The 19,147-nt window shown below is 32.8% G+C and overlaps 3 protein-coding genes across 3 annotated transcripts; 2 read left to right on the top strand and 1 right to left on the bottom strand.

The window, feature by feature from the left end:
• Nucleotides 1-27: 27 nt before the first annotated feature.
• LOC103866181 (homeobox-leucine zipper protein ATHB-4) lies at nt 28-8,672 on the bottom strand. The gene is made up of 4 exons (XM_009144058.3): nt 3,391-8,672; nt 2,762-3,099; nt 2,605-2,684; nt 28-2,111 (listed from the first exon to the last, which is right to left on the bottom strand). The coding sequence occupies exons 1-4, from the start codon at nt 3,590-3,592 to the stop codon at nt 1,766-1,768; spliced, it is 966 nt and encodes a 321-aa protein (XP_009142306.1). The 5' UTR covers nt 3,593-8,672; the 3' UTR covers nt 28-1,765.
• Nucleotides 8,673-8,903: 231 nt separating this feature from the next.
• On the top strand, nt 8,904-11,471 carry LOC103866182. The gene is made up of 2 exons (XM_009144059.3): nt 8,904-9,199; nt 9,625-11,471. The coding sequence occupies exons 1-2, from the start codon at nt 8,961-8,963 to the stop codon at nt 9,896-9,898; spliced, it is 513 nt and encodes a 170-aa protein (XP_009142307.1). The 5' UTR covers nt 8,904-8,960; the 3' UTR covers nt 9,899-11,471.
• A 2,308-nt stretch (nt 11,472-13,779) lies between these two features.
• Nucleotides 13,780-16,956, top strand: LOC103866183 (ethylene-responsive transcription factor ERF034). Its single transcript, XM_009144060.3, has one exon. The coding sequence runs from the start codon at nt 15,881-15,883 to the stop codon at nt 16,712-16,714; it is 834 nt and encodes a 277-aa protein (XP_009142308.1). The 5' UTR covers nt 13,780-15,880; the 3' UTR covers nt 16,715-16,956.
• The last annotated feature ends 2,191 nt before the right edge of the window (nt 16,957-19,147 follow it).

Below are 19,147 nucleotides of genomic sequence, written 5' to 3'. Positions count from 1 at the left end.
CTATTACATTTTCATTCACTGCATGTGTTTTTTTATTATAGTATCTTTTTTTTTTGAAACTTTGTTTTTATAGTATCTTTCGTATATGGTAGTGTATTTGAAAGATTTAAGTAATAAATTTGGCCTACTTTTTAGTTATTTATTAAAAAAATAGAATTAATCATATTTAAATTAAATAGTAGTATCATGAATCTGATTTGCAATATCATACAAGTTAATAAAGCAAAAAAATATATATATCATACAAGTAAAATCAAAATACAGATTTTGTAGTAATTGAAAAGTCAATAACTAAATATTTTAAATTACTAAAAATTAACATACATAAATGGATGTTACAATTTTGACTAAAATTGCATTTTTTTTTCTTCAACTTGCAGTTTTATTTTTTTAACAACAACTTGCAGTTTTATATTTTCTCAAATTATTATTGTTGTATAGGAAAAAAAAATCGACCTACGGATTTTTATTTTGATGAAACAAGAATATATGTGCCTAAACCAATAAAAGAGTTTTTTTTTGGGTCTAAACCAATAAAAGAGTATAATTGTTGAAAAAGGATAAAGAAGTGTGTTTTCTAAACACGTGGCTTTATTGCAAGAAAGGTCCACTTTGCTATTAAGAGCATAAAATGGCCATGCTCTCTCTTTTAAGCAACTCATTGAGTCATTGTCCATATTATAATATTCATCTCAAACTATATATCAGCCAACTTCTTTATAGTTTGAGAAAATTGGCCATATTAAAGGTTTCGTTCCTGGAACTGTAATATGATATATAATGTGCATAACAAAAGTTCAAACCGATGTAAAACAAAATTCGTATAAATTCAAGTAGAGTTTGAAGATGTATATATAGTTTTTATTGATTTGTTGTTCTATAATGTGTTCGGGGAGTTTTCTTTTTCCCCAACTCTGTATTTTCATCTTTTTCATACTCGTAAGTAAATACAACATTATCAAAAATAACTGATTTTATAACTGAGAAGAATAACATATGATTAATGCTAGTATTATTTTGACACTTGTAACTTCATGTCGTTAATTAGCTCAGGTCGTTTCTCTTTGAACATTAAGGGTTTGGACTTCATTAATCGATGGTTGGTTCGGTCATTTGTGCATTGGTGTCTTGGTGACAAAGTCATTAAAGCTTTAAAATATACTCTTTCGAATGTGCTGAAAATTATAAATGAAGGATATTGTTGACCATATAATGAATAATTGGAAACTGCAGCTCTTACGTTTCTTTCTCTCAATACGATGAAAATATTTTTATTGAGAGTTGAAAATATTAGAGAAAGTAGGGAAAATGAAGGAAGATAGAAAATGGGGTGGATCGAGCAACTTGGCGTCGCCACTTAGTGATAAGGAATTGAGTATTAGTTCAACTTAATTATTGTTAATTGTTACTCTTAGCAGAGAGGTTCGATCTAAGGTTAGGCTTAGGCCGAAAATGTTAGTTATATATTATACCGAATTCTCATTAAAATTACCGGCAATAAGCCCAACGACTTTTTCTAATTTGGTTACCTAAGCCCATCAAATATCATTACATAAAACCCCTACATTCACAAAATTGAATTCTTATAACTAGCTCTTTGCGGTTTTGCATTATGTCAAAGAATTAATTGACAGTGTTAAGAGCTTGAGATTCAGATGACGTCTTTTTCATTTTAAGTAGATTTGACGTCAACCTTGCATAAAAGCTTTTAAGGTTTCAGTTTTCATACACATATTTTATGTATACTAAATTAAATATATTTCCCCTAGTGAGCTAATCTTGACTGGAGAGAAATAGCTGCACAGGGAGTTGGCCGTTGTGGACTTGGCCGTCCCACCACCGTAGGAATCCGTCCACCACCACCAGATGTGATGGAGGAGGGAGGAGCAGCAGCAGCCATAGCTGAGGAGGAGGAGGAAGCCGAAACACGTTCGCAAGAGGGGCACATAGTGAGAGTAGTTGGAGGAGTCATATGCATGTACAGATGTGGAGATAGCTTCAACGCCCTAAGCTCAGCTACTTCCTTGTGCAGCCGTCGATTCTCCTCCGTTAGAGTATCGCAACATCTCTTCAAATACTCACAATCAACCTCCGTTTGTTTCAGCTTCGTCCTGAAAATGTAACAAAGTCCAAAATATCTTTTATTAATACGTCTTCCATTATATTTACAAATCTTTTTATCTTATAATGTCGCTTTGACGAATTACAATAAGTAAATATACTGCAAATATGAATTCTGTGCCTACCTTATCAATAAAAAGCAAAAACATATTATTTATTTGAAAGTTTATAGAATTCTTTACTTTTGACTTAACTGATCAATAATTGCATTAAAATGTCAGATTTCAAAACAGAAGAAAAAAGGTATTGAATGACAAAGAAACAAAACCAGAACTAGATTTTACTTTTAATATACGCATGCAGCTCTGCGTAAAAAGTAAAAACTCCATGTGACAGAGCAGAGCCAGAAGATCCTAAATACGATTTTCTTTTTAGGACAGTGATATGAATTCTGTTTGGTCGGATAATAATATCACCATCATAGCAATTACTAAGGTTTTGTGTTCCGTTAATACCCCTAGAGATAGTGAAATTTTACTTTACCTTGCCCTTCGGTTCTGAAACCACACTTCTACTTGTCTTGTCCTCAGATTCAACTGTTTTGCTAGAGCCAGCTTTTGCTTCTGCCCAATCAGATGATTCAAAAAATAAAATAAGAATATGCAACCATGTACGATAAATTTACGAAAATGCCACTAACCGGATTTAGAGTGCTATGTTCTTTGAATGTATCTTCAAGAACCAAAGCTTGTTCCTTCGATAGCCGGAGTTTCTTCCTCGTTCCCTCGCAGTTTCCTCCCTCTTCTTCGTCGCTTCCTCCGCCGTGTGAGCAAGAAGCTCTCTCAGCCTCGTTCTCATCTCCTCCTCCGTCTCCCCTCGCCGCCGCAAGATCCCTCTTGTTCCCACTCACACTCGAAATGTTGCTGTTCGGTGAAGACACTCCCGCAAGGTCTTCTTCTAAGTTAATCACGACCGTCGCAGAAGGAGTTCTGTTTACTTCGAGACCTCTGAGAAGAGATCCAACGTCAGAGTTTCTTTCTGCAGAAAGCATTTTCAACTTCAGTTTCCAAACATTTTTTTTTGCTAAATTCAATTTCTAAACTTATAAACTAAAATATTTTATACAAAAATAATAAGAAAGATAAATAGGATCGGATCTGAGACATATATGTATTTTAGGACTATATAAAGATTACAGCAAAATCTTCAAAGAAACATAATAAATCATGTTCTATACAGAAACATAATTCTTACACATCAAATGTAAAAAACTTAGGTAAATAGTCTGAAAAAAAAAAAAAAAAAGATAAAGAGAAACAACAAAATTACCAGAGGAGTGGAACTGATGAGGCCAAGAGTTGTGATTAATCTTCTTCTGAAGATGGTTATTATTGTGATTGTGCATGTGAGAAAACGAAGAAGAAGAAGTTCTCAACGGCAATAGATTCAACCCCAGTCCCAGAGATGGTTCCTTTAGCTGACTTAACCCCAAGCTTAGACTCAGACCCAAACCATCTTCACTTTCACCCATTTCTTCAAGATTTTCTTGGAAATTTTGGGTCAAAAAAGATTTTTCTGGAGAAAACAATGAAGTTGTGCTGGTTAATAATGTTTGAGAGAGAGAGAGAGAGAGAGGAAGGTTATGTAGGGGATTGGGGTTTCAATGATGACTTATGTCAGATAGACTCTTGTCATTTCAATGATGGTATATATTGTTACCTGCTCATCTTAAAAAACTTTAACAACCGTTTGAAAATAAAAATGCCATTAACTCAAATACGTTGAATTTTGAGAAGATTAATTTTTTTTTCTTCATTTCAGTTATTTTTTTACTTGTGTTTGACTATTATATACTATACTGTATTGCTGTTTATTTTACTATTTTAAAATACATAATGCTTTGTGCATCAATTCAATTTTTATTCTCTAGAACTCATATACTTATCAATCTTGAATAGGAATTGATATGCATACTAAAGATATACTTCATTTAACAAAAGTCTGGAATAGTCTTGCAGATCTCTGTGTGCACTGTTTTGTTTCAATAAACATGAAGGAGTAATTTAAGAGGAAAAGACAGATGTAGTAAAGTATGTTCGCGTGGAGAGGAAGAGAATGGCGTTGGGGGTATGGGAGTCAAAAACGATGTAGTTTTAATAGGTTACACAGAGGCTAGACTTTAGAGTTCCCTCGAGTCCAACATGCATTCGATTCTCTATCTTGAATTAACGTATTATCCTTTTTTTTGTCAAGAGAATTAACATATCATCTTAATCTACCAGATGACAAAAAAAAAAAATCCTCTTTTCCAAAAACTCGCATTTGACTAGTGCATATTTTTGGTCAACTAACTAAAGATAATTTCAACCTTTCCATTAATTGTCAGGGTTCAGTCAAATATAAAACGGACATTTGGAAAAGACTAGTGGTGGTAGAGTTTATGGGTTATGGCACACCTGATACCTCCTGTGCTGAGACAATAATAGTATTACTTCCCGAAGTTGTTGATAATGCCATCATTATCACTGCTTCAGTTTCTTCGAGAGTTACAGACAAGACAGGTCGGGCTTGTTAATTAATTTATTTTGCAGTTAAATAACGTCTGACTCTTTCAACCACAATTAAATGTATGTTTACTTTCCGATATATTCTTTATTGTAAATGAATATGTATTTGACTTTTATGACTTTTAAATATCTTCAAATTTTATTCTTATTGTTAATGAATCTGTATTTGACTCTTTATGACTTCTAAATATCTTCAATACGGAAGATGCTTTTCATTGATTTCAAAACACTTTGCTTTGACCTTTTAAGAAACACATTTCTGGTAAATTAATTTTATCCATTTGATTTTTATTTGGAGTATTGGTTGGCTGATGGTTTGGTCTGGTTTGCTTTTACCAGCAAATTGAATTTTACTCTGGATTTTTCTTTATATTCCACTAACCATAATGAAAAGGGAGTAACTGATTTTATAAAATATTACCATTTCCTCTCAAGTTGCTTTTCTTTCCTCTAGTATTCTGATTCTTTTACATACTTGAGATCGAGTAGTGCAACAAACTTATATACTCAATTTTTAATTGAAATATATTACAAACTATGTATTCATTGTTTGTAATTTGTAATATATTACAAACTATGTATTCATAAAAAAAAAAAAAAAAAAAAAAAAAAACTATGTATTCATAAGCTAATGTAAATATGCTTGATTTAATTATAAAATTGGTTTTAAGGAAAACCGTTAAATAACCACAATAAGTTATAACAAACTAAAAAGTGTAGTTGGATGCATGTTACCGTTGCTAATTTAATTCTTTATATTCCAAGGTTTGATTCTCCAGATCTCTTTTTTTTTGTCAACGATTTTCTCCAGATCTCAAGGTGAACTTTTTCTATCATTTTTTTTGGTAACTATAATTTTTCATACGAGAATAAGCAAGTTTGACATGTGACCCCTTTTGGTTATGCAATTCGAAACCTAGTTTCTACAACTCGCATAGTTCTATTCGCATGTAACAATTGTTACTCCTAGTACTATAATATATTTTTTTATTTAACATGCAAATTTTCATATAATACAATAGTTTATGTTACCGTCATCTTAAATCCGGTATAGTGGTGGTCTAACGTTTTTACAGGATGAAGCGTTTTCATGTTAGTCAAGGCCATAGATCATTTTTTTTCACTGAGAAATTGATAGCTCCACATGTGAACTTCCAAGCCTACTTCCAACGTAGAGCAATCAAACTTGTCTATCACCGGTAAGTCAGTCCACAAGAACATGACTAGTTAGATTTCGGCCTAGACACCTCTCTGTTTAGTAAAAAAAAATTATGTATAACGAATGATGTTGATATATATATATATGTATAGATACATCTCTGAAATTTTAAAAGTGTAGCAAGTTATAAATCGCAATAAATTTCACAATTAACTTAGAATGAAACTAATCGCCGTTTTCTGATCTATTAATTCTGTCTCAGATTCGATTATATTCGTGTATGTGAATTTTTACAATACAGACTACAGAGTGTGTCGGTGTAGAACTGAAGCAAGTTTAAAGAACAAACAAAAATTAAAAAAAAAATCGAAGAACAAGAAGACGTGGAGGTCACGTGGGAGATCGGGAAAGAGTTCACGTGCATTAACACGTGGAAAATCGCCAGCGTGGCAGCACATGGTCCCAAGTGACCACACTCGTGCGGCGTAGCTTTGGTTCCTCCACGACCAGACATCCGCTTCTCTTCAATCATTGGATACTCACTCTCTCTCTCTTCTCCCACATACCTACGTGCAAGCTATCTCGCGTGCAAACCACACCCTTAAGGAGAGAACACTCGAAGGCCAACAATAACAACGACTATAACTTGCATAAACATTTGTGTAAAAATTAAGAAAATGAACAACAGTATTACAGTTATATCGTAAGTCAATCTAGATTCTAGACTACATTTCATTATTATCCTTCAACAATAATATACTAGACACAAGACCATTATGAAAACTGAAAATGCACAAAATCGATGATATATTGCACACTGCAAAAATATAGACAGGGTTCTCATAACAATTTGAAGATGAAATTAAAGCCTAGTTTGCCCCCAAAAAAAACTAAAGACTATTCATATGATTTTAGTAAGAAACATCTAGCTAAGAACCAACCAAAGCTAAATAACCAAATCCATGTTTCATCGCAATAATGCATGAGCATATATACTTCTTTTTTTACTGAAATGAGCATATATACTTTAAATCTTTAATCATGTGTTTATGAGCTCACTAATTTTGACTCGTCTACATAAATCAAAACTGATTGAAAATCTGGCCCCACGCGTGTGTCCATCATATCCATGTGCAAAATCTCTCCCACGCATGTGTTCTCTCATTTTCCCAGATTCAGTTCGAGCTAACATCTATCACCTTCTTGATCTATCTTATACTAATTCTGATTTTGATTATTTTAGTATAGTAATATATACGTATAACAACTTATTAGAAACCTGAATGCATCACTATTGATTTCCAGGCACTTTTGCTGGAAAAAAAAGTCCAGGCACATGATTGTATGCGCCTGTGTTTTTGTGTCCACTTTGACATAATGAGTTTTTTGACATAATTGTAAGTACTAAATTTATAATCTCTTGCTCAAGAGAATTTTCTTAATGACGTTAAAAAAATCAACTATAGTTACACTGTAGATATATAGTGCATCCATTAATAATTGTTGGCTAGCGAATTTAATCATTACAAAATAATTATTATATTTTTCACGTACTACATGATTGTATTGACGAATCTAACAATTTACTCGAAAGCTTAATCATTGCACATGTTCACGTGGGAAGCCCGTCACTTATTTTGGTCCGTTCTAAGATTTGATTAATTCTTATTTGTCATTCGTGGAATTTATATTTTTTTTTTTGTAAAATTCGTGGAATTTATATTAATCGATTTTTTTTTTTTTGAAGATTTGTATTAATAGATTTCAATTGAGAACTTTAGTAAAGATATGCTAAGCTTTGGAAAAGGAACATACTGCCAAGTTGGAAGTGAATATATGACTTTAGAATACAGCTGTTCACATGCATGCAGAAAATTAGATAACCAAATAAAGAAAAAATAATATATAAGTGATGCACCCGGAGAGACTCGTCTTCTTACTTCTAGAGAACATAAGCTTCCTTTAGACTAAAACAATTGATGATTTTATTAGGCGTGTAAAAGTTTTCTTATTTACATAGAATACGAACAAAAAAGTTACAAAACATGGAGTATTTAAGGGGTGTCACTGGTCTATATAGATCCCTACAGTGATATAAATTCTGAGTGATCCATATAGTTTCAAAGATTCAGAACAAAAAAGAAAAGTTTTACAAGGCGAGTGAGAGCCACGTGATGTGTAAAGGAATGGTTTAAACTTTAAAAAGAGAAATAAAAATAGCGAAGGGGATTGAAAGACGCCAGATATTTCACGTGGGAAATCACGTGAAGAAATGTCCACGTGTTAACCTCACAAGAGAAATAATAGAGGGAGACAATCTTCCCACCTTTTCTCCAGCCCGCGCGTGTCTCGTTGTTTCTCTCTCACCAGGAGGACACCAAAGCCACAGCAACAATTACATTTGTGCCCCCACTTAGTTAGAAGACTCCTCTTATTCATAACCTTGATTCTTAAGTTTTGGGCCGATTCTTAAGTTTTGGGCCTTATCCGTTAACAGTTGTTATACATGTGACCTGTACGTGGTCGCTCTATCCACACAATTAGATTGATGCGGAAAAACGTATACTAATCCACTAATCTGATGGAGACGCAATTTTTTAATTATTTAGTTGGTACAACAAAATACTTAAATGGATTAGTGATATGAATTTATTATTTACAACGCTTTGTTTAAATTTCTTTCAAAAACTATACATCTTGTACTGTTACTCTAATATTTATAATAATTTGAAAAGATAAACAGTGAGAATAGTATTTTCAAACTTTGTTTTTCATTAGATACTGAAACATTGATTCGTCAAGAAAAATACGAATGCATATCCAACAAAACCTTACATTCGGAAAGAAACCCAATACGAATATACTATACTGGTCAAATTTTTGTATGAGTAAGTACTAAAATGATTTTTAAAAAAAAACTGTTTAGCCAAAAAAAGAAAGACAGTTTTGTTTTCTTATATTACATTGTACGCAATCTGCATGTTAATTCTTAATCACAACTTTTCAAAACGTCATTAAGTTTTTGATATTATGCTAAAATAAAAATATAATTCCATAAACCCCAACCGTTGCAACCGTACTTGCCCTCTCATGTATAAATGCAAAACAGCAACACACATTTGTGTGCATCTCTTGTCGTCCAAAAGGAGAGAGAAGTTAAAAAGAGAGAAGCCATGCCCATGCTGAATGCGAAAGCGCAGTCCTATCAACCGGTGAGTGTAAGAGTGAGAGAGGCCGTGCTGAACGAGCATGCGCCACGTTTTGAACCGGTGAATAGAAGCGGGAGAGAAGTCATGCCTAGTGAACATTCGGCGCCGCTTCAACCGGTAAACAGTGATGAGCATTCGTTGTTCCTCACATTCTCAAATGGATTTCCCCTGACGGAGATGCAAATCTTCGATTTTTTTAACTGGTAAGTAACTAAATCGAATTCCCTAATCCTCTTAATCTGTATATGTATAATCAGTTTAGGTTTGTGCAAATGCGTTGTCACTAGACCGTACCCATTGAATTAGTATTCCTGTTACATAGTGACATAGAATGTTGGATTTGTGCCTTATGTCCTAGCCTATGAACTAAGTCATACACACTTATTCGCACATAGAAGAAACTTTTAAATTGATATAATCTTGGTTTAGTTTGTACAAATGTTTTTTCTCATAGCATATATACTTGCATAGTTGCATGTTACGTCGCATCGCATTGTAAAAGTCCATATATGCGTAGAAAGTTGTCTTGCTTGTCACATCTGGTGAGTCATCATATGGTAAAATGTACTTACTTGTCAACCAATTGGTTATTTTCTGTTAATATATATATGATGATGATAATGGTCAGGCGTTACGGACCCGAGGTGGAGGGAGTGATTATTCCCAGGCCAAGGGGAGGAAGGGGGCCGCCCTTGCATGGGCGAGTAGTGTTCAAGAATCCTCTCATACCCCGCATGGTTATGAGAGACCGTGAAAAGGTTTGCTTTTCTATCGATGGGCGCCCTGTTTACGCCAAAAGGTTCTTCAGCAAGAAGGTGCATACCGGAGCCTCTGGGAGTACTAGCCACCGTGATGGTGGAAGCCACCCCGATGGTGGAAGCCACCCCGATGGCGATGAGTGATCTGGGCTTGGAACCTGGTGAACGGTGAATTTAAAGACCCTTTTGTCGCATCTATCATAGGGTTTTTAATTGAACCGAGTATGTTCCTGGGATAAACTCTTTTTATGTTTCAGCTTAATAATGAAAGAGTGAACGTTCGATTGTGTGAGAACGGATGTTGTAAACTCTTATCTCTGTTCAGAGATATCTTTAAATTATTGATAAACTATGTTGGATATTTGTTTTTTTTTTTATCTTTCTTTAGGTAATTTGGTTGAGTTGTATTTGTGCATGCATCGTTTAAATCTTGACTTTGACAAATTCACTGGCTTAATACTAATGGGAGATTAGGAATGCCGTCGTTAAACACAATATATTGTATATGTAATGTGTGTTGTATGTAAAATATTATATATTGTATATTCTTTTGTGAGCGGACGATAATAGTTTACGAATATTAGCTAGGTGTAGAGAAGAAGCTGTGAAAGGCCAGTGTAGAGAAGAAGCTGTGAAAAGCCTACGCAGAGAAAATGTTTTTTTTGCCAAAAATCTTAATTATTAGTAAGTTTTATTTTGGACTTTCGATGTATATAATTTGTTTGACATACCTTGCCATGTATGTGTATCTAATACTATAATTAAAACATTGCAAATGGAAACCTATTAACCAATAAATCTCACAATATTGAAAATATGTAGGAAAAAACTATGTAATATATTGATTATTTTCATTAGCTTTATTTTACTCACAGCATTTTAATTGCCTACATGATTTTATTAGTAAATGCATACAATTTTCTCATACTTTTTTCATTGCAAAAAAAAAACACGAATAAAATACTGATGAATAGAAACGTTAATGGAATATGTACGAGATACATCTCATAACAAATGTTTTAGTTTTTATAAAAATGGAACATAAATTAAATTAGCTTGGCCAAATTTGCAGAAAAAAGCATTTCGATTGGAAGCCCTAAACCATTGCTTCTATATATGATCCTTAAAAAACCACTGTATATAGGCTGTATTTTTTTTATACCTACGTTTTTTAGAAAAAGATGGGGTATGTTTTGAAGCGTTTTTTAAACCTATTTTTTAGGTCTTTATTAACAATAACTGAGGCCATTATAATATTTGCCTATTGGGCTTTATGTGTAGCCTTTCTTTATGTGTGTAGCCTTCGATTCCATTTGGATCGAAGCTAGCATAGGATATCTTCTTTCCAATCATAGGTATATATAATCGGATCCTATACATCGATACCGTTACAGTGTTACTTTTTATACGGTTTGGAAAATCGTGAACTATACGGTCATTTACGGGTTATTGGATTATTCTGGGAGAAGAAGTTTATCATGACTCGAATCTACAACACAAATCTCTCAGAATGTGACAAAATGCTGTAGTATTTCTAATAATTTATCCTTTATACCTGTCGTATTGCTGAAGGACACGACATTGATTATTTATAATTTTGATTTCATTTGACTGTATACAAGTATTAATTTTCCCGGTGTAAAGAACAACAAAACTTACAATCGCGTGCATACAAACAAAAATTAAAATGAATATATGATAACAAAAGTAAGAAGGAGCGCAGAAATTTCAAGAATTATTCTGGGGGTAGAAAAATAGGAGAGAAGAAAAGTTGATCATTATCAGATTTTCTCTTCAATAATGCAATTTAATATGATAAAAACAATATGTAGAACCTCTACAAATTCAATATATAAAAATGATATATGTCGATCTGTTTCTCTCTTAATTTCCTTCTTCCTATATGTTACACTTTTCCCTTGCATGATTGGATTTGTTTATAGATTTTCACAGATATATGTTTCTCATGTAAATGCAGGTACTAATTTTTAATGGAACACGAAGAGGAATGACTTTACATGCTTTTTTCTAAAGGGGTTTGCAATCACAATGCGTATTTATTATAACCGTGTCATTATTATATGTATATATAATGATATTCAGACGGACTAAAAGAAAGATTTGAGAATCTGATTTGGTGTCGCCCAAGAGTTGTTACCACTCAACGAAGGTCCACGGTACCAAAAAAATACTATGATAGATAAATCATACACTCAGGGGGAAAAGATACATATATCATACATGCATCCTTGTAACGAAATACAAAAAAATAACACTTATACATATTTGTTTAGATTATTATTAGTATCATGTAACTAAACGAGCTGACAAAGTTTTCTTATCGATGGAGCGATTTATTTAAAGAAGATGGCGTACACAATCATCTTATAGTCATTATATTGAAGTTCTAAAATGAAGCATAGCAAATACTACTGGTTGTTAATACAAAATAAATAAAAAGCTGGATCTACGAGAAAGGAGCACATCTCTCATGACTCTTACCCATCGGGCATATGAAAAAAAAATCGATTTATTTAAATTCTATTTACTATTAATAATAATGTGATACCTCTTTTATGGGGTAACAGAGAATTGAATGAACAAAATAGTTAGAGGGAACATCATATTTAAGTCTCTCAACCGCTCTCGCCAGGCTTACGTTACAGTCTCGTTCAGAGTATGCTGCTCCGTTGCTTCATTTAGTTTTTTCATTGCATAGATCCTTTGTGTTTAGTTTATTTATGTTTCATCCGCTACTAGTTTTCTGTGTGCTGTCTGTAAAAAAAATTGAAAACTTGGTATAATAATTTAATATTTTACCAAAAAAAAAAGAAAAAAAAACCGCTCTCGCCTTTTTAATATGTATACATGCATTATTTTGTATTGTTGTACATGTGTACGTGCGTAGCTAGAATGTATAAACTGCAACATGCGCTATATAAATGAAGAGTTTTAGAAATGCATAGGGTGTCGATACTAATAAATAACTTGTGCCCATCTAAATCAGAAAATCTATAAAATATAAACAATTTTTCTCTGTTTTTGACAAAAGATATCTGTCCCAAAAAAAACAATTCTCTTTCCTTTGCTATTTTATTTTGATACAATAAAAATTAGTGGCATGTGCGCCATGTATGCTCGTTGACTTATATAAAATAGTACATCTCGCAACAATCATCGTATATAGTTGATTTTTCAACAATCGCTGCTCTCTCTTTCTTATTAGGCCTAGAACTCTTTTTTTTTTTGGTACGAATGTTAAATTTTATACCATTTTAAGTATTTTAAATTTTTGACAGATATTACAAAAAGATAACTAGTAGCGGAAAAATTAAAACACCTAAAACAACACTAAAAAACAAAAGAAAAACACAGCAAAATACACAAATGAACCATGACAAATAACATAAATCGCTAATAACACAAAAACGCACAAAGCTTAGGATCTCTATGCACAAATCGCTAGAGCCCATTGTTGTGGCTGTTAAGTTGCTGCGAAACTATTGAAGATTTGCCAGCCCTCAAACCAGTCCGATCCTACAACTTCGTCATATACACACATTTGAGAACCTGCAAATTAGCACACACAACATCCAAGTCTCACGATGGCTCAACCAGATGCATTTGAAGAGAACGTCTCGGCCTGGTCGAAACCAGAGGTTTGGATAAAGGTGAAGTTGTATGCCTTTGTCCCACCAATTTAGCCAAAACCTTTGCCGCACAGTTAGCTAATATGTGCTATCGCATGAGACATTCACTCATCTGTCGAGTATCTTCACTCTTATTTTGTTTTTCTTATTATACCATTTAAAAAAATAAAATTATGTTTATACACAACTCTACAAAGGTGACAAAAAAAGTTGGAAAAGACATAGATCGAAGTTTTTTTTTCTTATGACGAATCCAGCTCAATCACAGTTATAGGTATAAAATCAAACTGGACTATTATAAAACAAATCAGCACCGCGTAATGCAGCTTAGTCTGACTAATGGGGTCAAATTCCTCAATCAACTGAACAGATTCTAAACTGAACAATATCCACACGTTCTATGAGTATATATATAATACGTGTGCATAATGTCGTTCATTACTAAATGAATTCTTATATAAGCACAGTTGAGAAAAATATTTAAAACTTCAGTATATATAGTATTTATCTATTTATTGTTAATAAATATAATAAATATAATAAATATAATAAATATAATAAATATAAAATAAAGTAGTTTCTTAATTAATTATGCTGGCACCGAATCGAATATGACGTATCTAATAATGTTACGTAGATATACAAATACAATGATATTTGATTAGGTATGTGGGCGTTTATGTTGAATCAAAATTTAATACCGTGACCCATTCGTATTAAAATATACTATATGACGTGACCCATATACCGTGACCCATTCGCATTACAGCCATCTTAATTATGAAATTAAATGAAAGAAAATGGCTCGATGATGCCTTTTTATCAATGAACTGTGAATCTCGTGATTATTTGTTTATTACCACCGATTGTACTCTAACTATTTACGGCACGTGAAATAGAATGCCTCGAGGCTAAATTAATATCAATATAGTTTGTTTATTGGAACATGAGTAACTGTCGTAAATAGTAGTATATTCATGTGCGTCTTAGAGCACCCCCATTGAGGGTTCATGGGGGGAGTTCACACAAAAACCAAGAAAAAAAAATAATAAAATAATTCAATCCCATGAACCCTCTCTCTCCTAAAGTTCTTTTGGTTGAACCCCTCTCTCCTAAAGTTCATCACTGTAGCGCGGGCCCCACGTGTCGTGGCGGCCCGCGATTGGTCTAACTTTTTTTTTTTTTTTTTTTTTTAAAAAAAAAACCAAAAAGAAAAAGAAATAAATTTTAATAATAAAAAACTAAAAAGATGAACCCCAAGAGGGGGTTCATTGATGTGGATGCTCTTAGTTTCACCCAGGGAGCCGGTAACGAATGAACCGTTTCTGTTTGTTTGGCCACCAATGAGATAGACGGTTAGAATAAACGGTGTCTGGAAACGACAGGAAAAAGCGTTACAACCTTTAGAAACAATTGGAACAAACGTTTTGCGGTAACATAGCGATTATGAGTTATTTTTAACCAGACCTGTAAACTGATATACCAATCGTTACATTTTTGATTAAAAGAGGAGACGGTCTTCTAATGATACTGCCATATAACATATAGGTCTTTTGCACTAACATACGGATTAAGATTTATTTTTTTCAAACAAAAAAGAAGTTAGTTTAGTCAAATTCTAAAATGTTACATTATGAAACTGCAATCAATTAACACTGCCGAAAGAAAACATGCTTAAATAATTTATTGTCTGTCTATGGAATTGTCAAAATAACATTTTGTATGGCTTACATCCGAGTATCGACATAGCTCGTACTTTCTCACGTTTTTTCTTTTAATTGTACTCTGTTATTTTTAATGTCAAGTATCGTACTCTATTTCTTATTTTTTCAAATAAAATGTACTAAAGAAGAAAAAACGAAACTCTATGACACTTTCTTTTACAAAAAAAAAACGAAACTCTATGAGAAAGAATGTATAGATGCTAAATTATAGTAAATTATATATGACATCAAACTAAGTACCCCGATTTTATTTGGAAGAAATAAAAGTGGTAGATGGGCAATTCATATGTCAATAGGTGACACACATGCACGAGGGTCGGGCCATATTAGACGAATGCATATTATATATTATATATTTAGAATCGGTTAAAAAATATATATATTTTATTATTTTTCTTCAATAAATACATGTCTTGTTAAAAATAAAGACATATTTTCTGGTTAGAAGAATGCACATATGAAATAGTTCAAAAAAAAAAGAATACACACATGAAACCATCTTGTTTCTATTTATTTTTACATGGATCAAAACTGGTCAGCTAAAACGGAGAAACTCAAATATCTTCTTTTTTGTTCCTGGACCCCATTCCAATATAGTATTAGACTATTAGCTAGTAGTATTATTTTACTTTCTATTATTTTCTTTATAATATGAAAAAGCCAAAAAGAGATTGTGAACGAATATTAATACAAGCCCACTTCACATCTATTTTTGGGCAACCCTCTTTTCTAAAGCTAGCTTCTCTCTAACAATGGAAACACATCTCAACATAGAGAAGAGTGCTTCTCAAGTTACCTTAACCTCCTCCGCTATCTTCGCCGTATCATCTTCCTCCTCCTCCTCCTCTTCCACCGCCTCATTGTCCTCACCTACAACATCTTCCTCTTCTTCATCAATAACTTTGAATTTCTCTGAGGATACCAACTCTAAAAGAAAAGCATCTCGAAGATCATTACCCGTTCTAGAAGATGATGAAAACGTCGTGAAACAGCGAAAGACCAGCGGCGGAGATAAGCATCCGACGTATAGAGGAGTGCGGATGAGGAGTTGGGGCAAATGGGTGTCTGAGATCAGAGAGCCGAGGAAGAAATCAAGAATCTGGCTCGGAACTTATCCAACGGCTGATATGGCTGCTCGAGCTCATGATGTGGCGGCTTTAGCCATTAAAGGTACAACGGCTTATCTTAATTTTCCTGAATTATCCGGCGAGCTTCCTCGTCCGGTCACGAACTCTCCTAAAGATATTCAAGCCGCTGCCACAGCCGCCGCCGTAAATTGGCAAGACTCCGATGTAGCTGCATTAGAGGAAGCCGAACCGAGTCGAGAAGTGATGGCTCAGTCTTTGTCAGGTAGTGTGGTGTTTTCTTCGGACATTACAACTCGAGAGATGTCGGAAACTTCGTGTGCGGACAAAGAGAGCGACGAAGAGAAGCTGTTTGATTTGCCGGATTTGTTTAATGATGAGATGATGATACGAGACGATGCGTTTTGTTATTACTCGTCCACATGGCAGCTTTGTGGAGCTGATGTTGATGAGCCGAGTTACTTTTTCAATGACCTAAATCACACTCCAGCTCACTCTTAACACCTAATTAATTTATCCTGCTTTTTCATTTTCACTATTTACGTTTGTTTTTCTTGTTTATTTTTTTCTTTCAAATTGAGTATCAGTGATTTTTTTTGGTAAAGAAATGGGTTCATTTTGATTTGTTTAGCAAAATGTGTTTGATGAATATTCTTGTAATATAAATGTGGTGAGAACATATTCTGAATAAAGAAAAAATAGGAACAAAACCAAGTTGTTTGTTGACAACCATCTTCATAATATTTTAAAAATTCATCTTGAAATTAACTAAAATTAAGATGTTAATCATCACTAAAATCGTTAGATACCAACTCGTGATATCTTTACATCCTTTGTAAGATAAAATAATTTGCATAAATCTTTGTTTTTCACTCGTTTTTGAGAGTTATTTCTAGCTCCAAAAATCTCCTTTTTTCTAATATAATGACTAGTCACATACGATATAAAATCTTATTCTTTGGTGAGAACGTACTGAAATTTTTAAGTAGTTACAATATAGTTAAAATTATTTGATCGGGACGTATACATTAGTAACTTAGTATATTTAATCACCAAACTAAATTATACTTATTGCATTATTTTTTAAATTTTCTAATAGGGAGATGTAATCCACGTTACCGGGCTAGCTAGTTTGCTGACTAACTTCCATTTCGGGTTAATATTAGTGTCATATATAGTGTATGTATTTTGATTAGATGATGATTATCAGATTATGGAATTAATAGTGAAGAAGACAAAGTTTTGATAAACTTATTTAATCATATAAAATAAATTAAATTAAATGTAGGTGTTGGAAAAGTCACATGGTGATGATGTCTTTGGATCTTTTATTTACAACTTTAACATTTTTTTTTATTTTTTCTTTACTTTGTTTACTTGTCCACTTCTTTAATGTAACTATGTAAGTCAAAAGTGAAAGAATATAAACTGTAATAAGGTGATTGCTTTTGCCAACACTTTGTTCACCACGATGAGGTAACTGAAGACTGTTATCGATTCCCAAACATATTGGACCCTTAGATTTGAGGGTGACAAATAACTTTGTTATAGCCCTAGATAAAGTATCTTTTATTTAATACCTCTTTTGTCATAATTACATATAATAGTTAATGGCAAAATAGGTACGAAAACCCCACACTACATGAAACGATTTGCTCCACATAGTTTAGTAAAAAGAAGAAAAAAGTCTCTATCGAACTCGTTAAGACAAATTCATATCTTTCAAAGACTGGCATCTAGTATTATTTTTCTTGGCAACTGGTAATATTCGACTATAGTCTATATATAAAATATACAGGCAGGTATAGTATATGCTATTTGGCGAGACTTAAAGATATGATAGTTCAAGATAGGTCATCAAAACAAAACATAGCGGGTGTTAGTGAGCTCACCCACTAGTACGTAGTAATAACTAATAAATGTTGGGTAGGTTTTCTATTTTCTCATGATTTTAAGGTTTATGTGCATGTAGACAACTACAACACATTAAGTCTCAATTTGATAGAGCCTATCTATTGTTATTTAATATCGTAATAAGTACTACAACTACTTTCAAAATTACTGAATATTAAATTGTTGCTATTACCGAATAATAAGTACTACTTTATCTATATATATATGTTAATGTGTCAAATGGCGATATCAAATATTTATGAATGAATATCTAAAATATTTCCTTATAAACAAAAATACATGTACCTTGATCGTCTGGACGATACTATCACTGACAAATTACAGATGAATTTTCTGTTTGGCATCTTCTAGCATGCAAACCTAACTACGTACAGACAAGTAACTAGTCCAATTTATATTTTAATCATACGATTTTTAATATATTGTTTGCTACTATATTATAGTTCCATATTATTGGAGGGTACAGCTATATTGTATATATATACTTCTTTATTTGCAACTATTTTGTAAATCAACACAATAATAACACAAGTTCTCTCCAATGAATGACACATCAGATTTTTAGAAGCTTGTGAGACTTCCATGTCAATAAATGAAAAAAGTTAAAATACCAATAAAAACATTTCAATTCTACATGTCAATGTACACCTAAACTTCTCTAATTTTCCAGTTGGGTTCGTCATTATGTTCATATCGCCACCACAAATACCCAAAAAATCATTGTCGTTAGAATCAAGTTGTCTTTAAGATGGTAAAGCAAAATCATTATTATTGTCTTTAAGTACATCTGTCTGTTTCTTTAAATATTGCTTCGTGACCTTATGATCTTTGCTCCAAACTGTCAAAAACATCTTTCAACTCTAAATAAAAGTAAATTATTAAATTTGTGTCAAAAAAGGAAGTGCCAAAACCAAGAAAGATAAATCACAAAACAACATATTTAAGGTTAAGCTAAAAGTGTTCGATTATTCAGACGAAGTAAACATGAAATGTTAGTTACATCAAATTACAAAATTCTAT

This window comes from Brassica rapa, chromosome A04, assembly GCF_000309985.2.
Source record: "Brassica rapa cultivar Chiifu-401-42 chromosome A04, CAAS_Brap_v3.01, whole genome shotgun sequence".
Classification (NCBI taxonomy): Eukaryota; Viridiplantae; Streptophyta; class Magnoliopsida; order Brassicales; family Brassicaceae; genus Brassica; species Brassica rapa.
This window is presented reverse-complemented; position numbering and strand designations above follow the sequence as displayed.

What these genes read in the sequence shown, in the direction of transcription:
- LOC103866182 (XM_009144059.3), top strand. Translation starts at nt 8,961, where the DNA reads ATGCCCATGCTGAATGCGAAAGCGCAGTCCTATCAACCGGTGAGTGTA. An exon ending in ATCTTCGATTTTTTTAACTG is followed by an intron (nt 9,200 to 9,624) that starts GTAAGTAACTAA and finishes GATAATGGTCAG; the next exon opens with GCGTTACGGACCCGAGGTGG.
- LOC103866183 (XM_009144060.3), top strand. Translation starts at nt 15,881, where the DNA reads ATGGAAACACATCTCAACATAGAGAAGAGTGCTTCTCAAGTTACCTTA.
- LOC103866181 (XM_009144058.3), bottom strand. Translation starts at nt 3,592, where the DNA reads ATGGGTGAAAGTGAAGATGGTTTGGGTCTGAGTCTAAGCTTGGGGTTA. An exon ending in TCATCAGTTCCACTCCTCTG is followed by an intron (nt 3,100 to 3,390) that starts GTAATTTTGTTG and finishes TGCTTTCTGCAG; the next exon opens with AAAGAAACTCTGACGTTGGA. An exon ending in AACATAGCACTCTAAATCCG is followed by an intron (nt 2,685 to 2,761) that starts GTTAGTGGCATT and finishes CTGATTGGGCAG; the next exon opens with AAGCAAAAGCTGGCTCTAGC.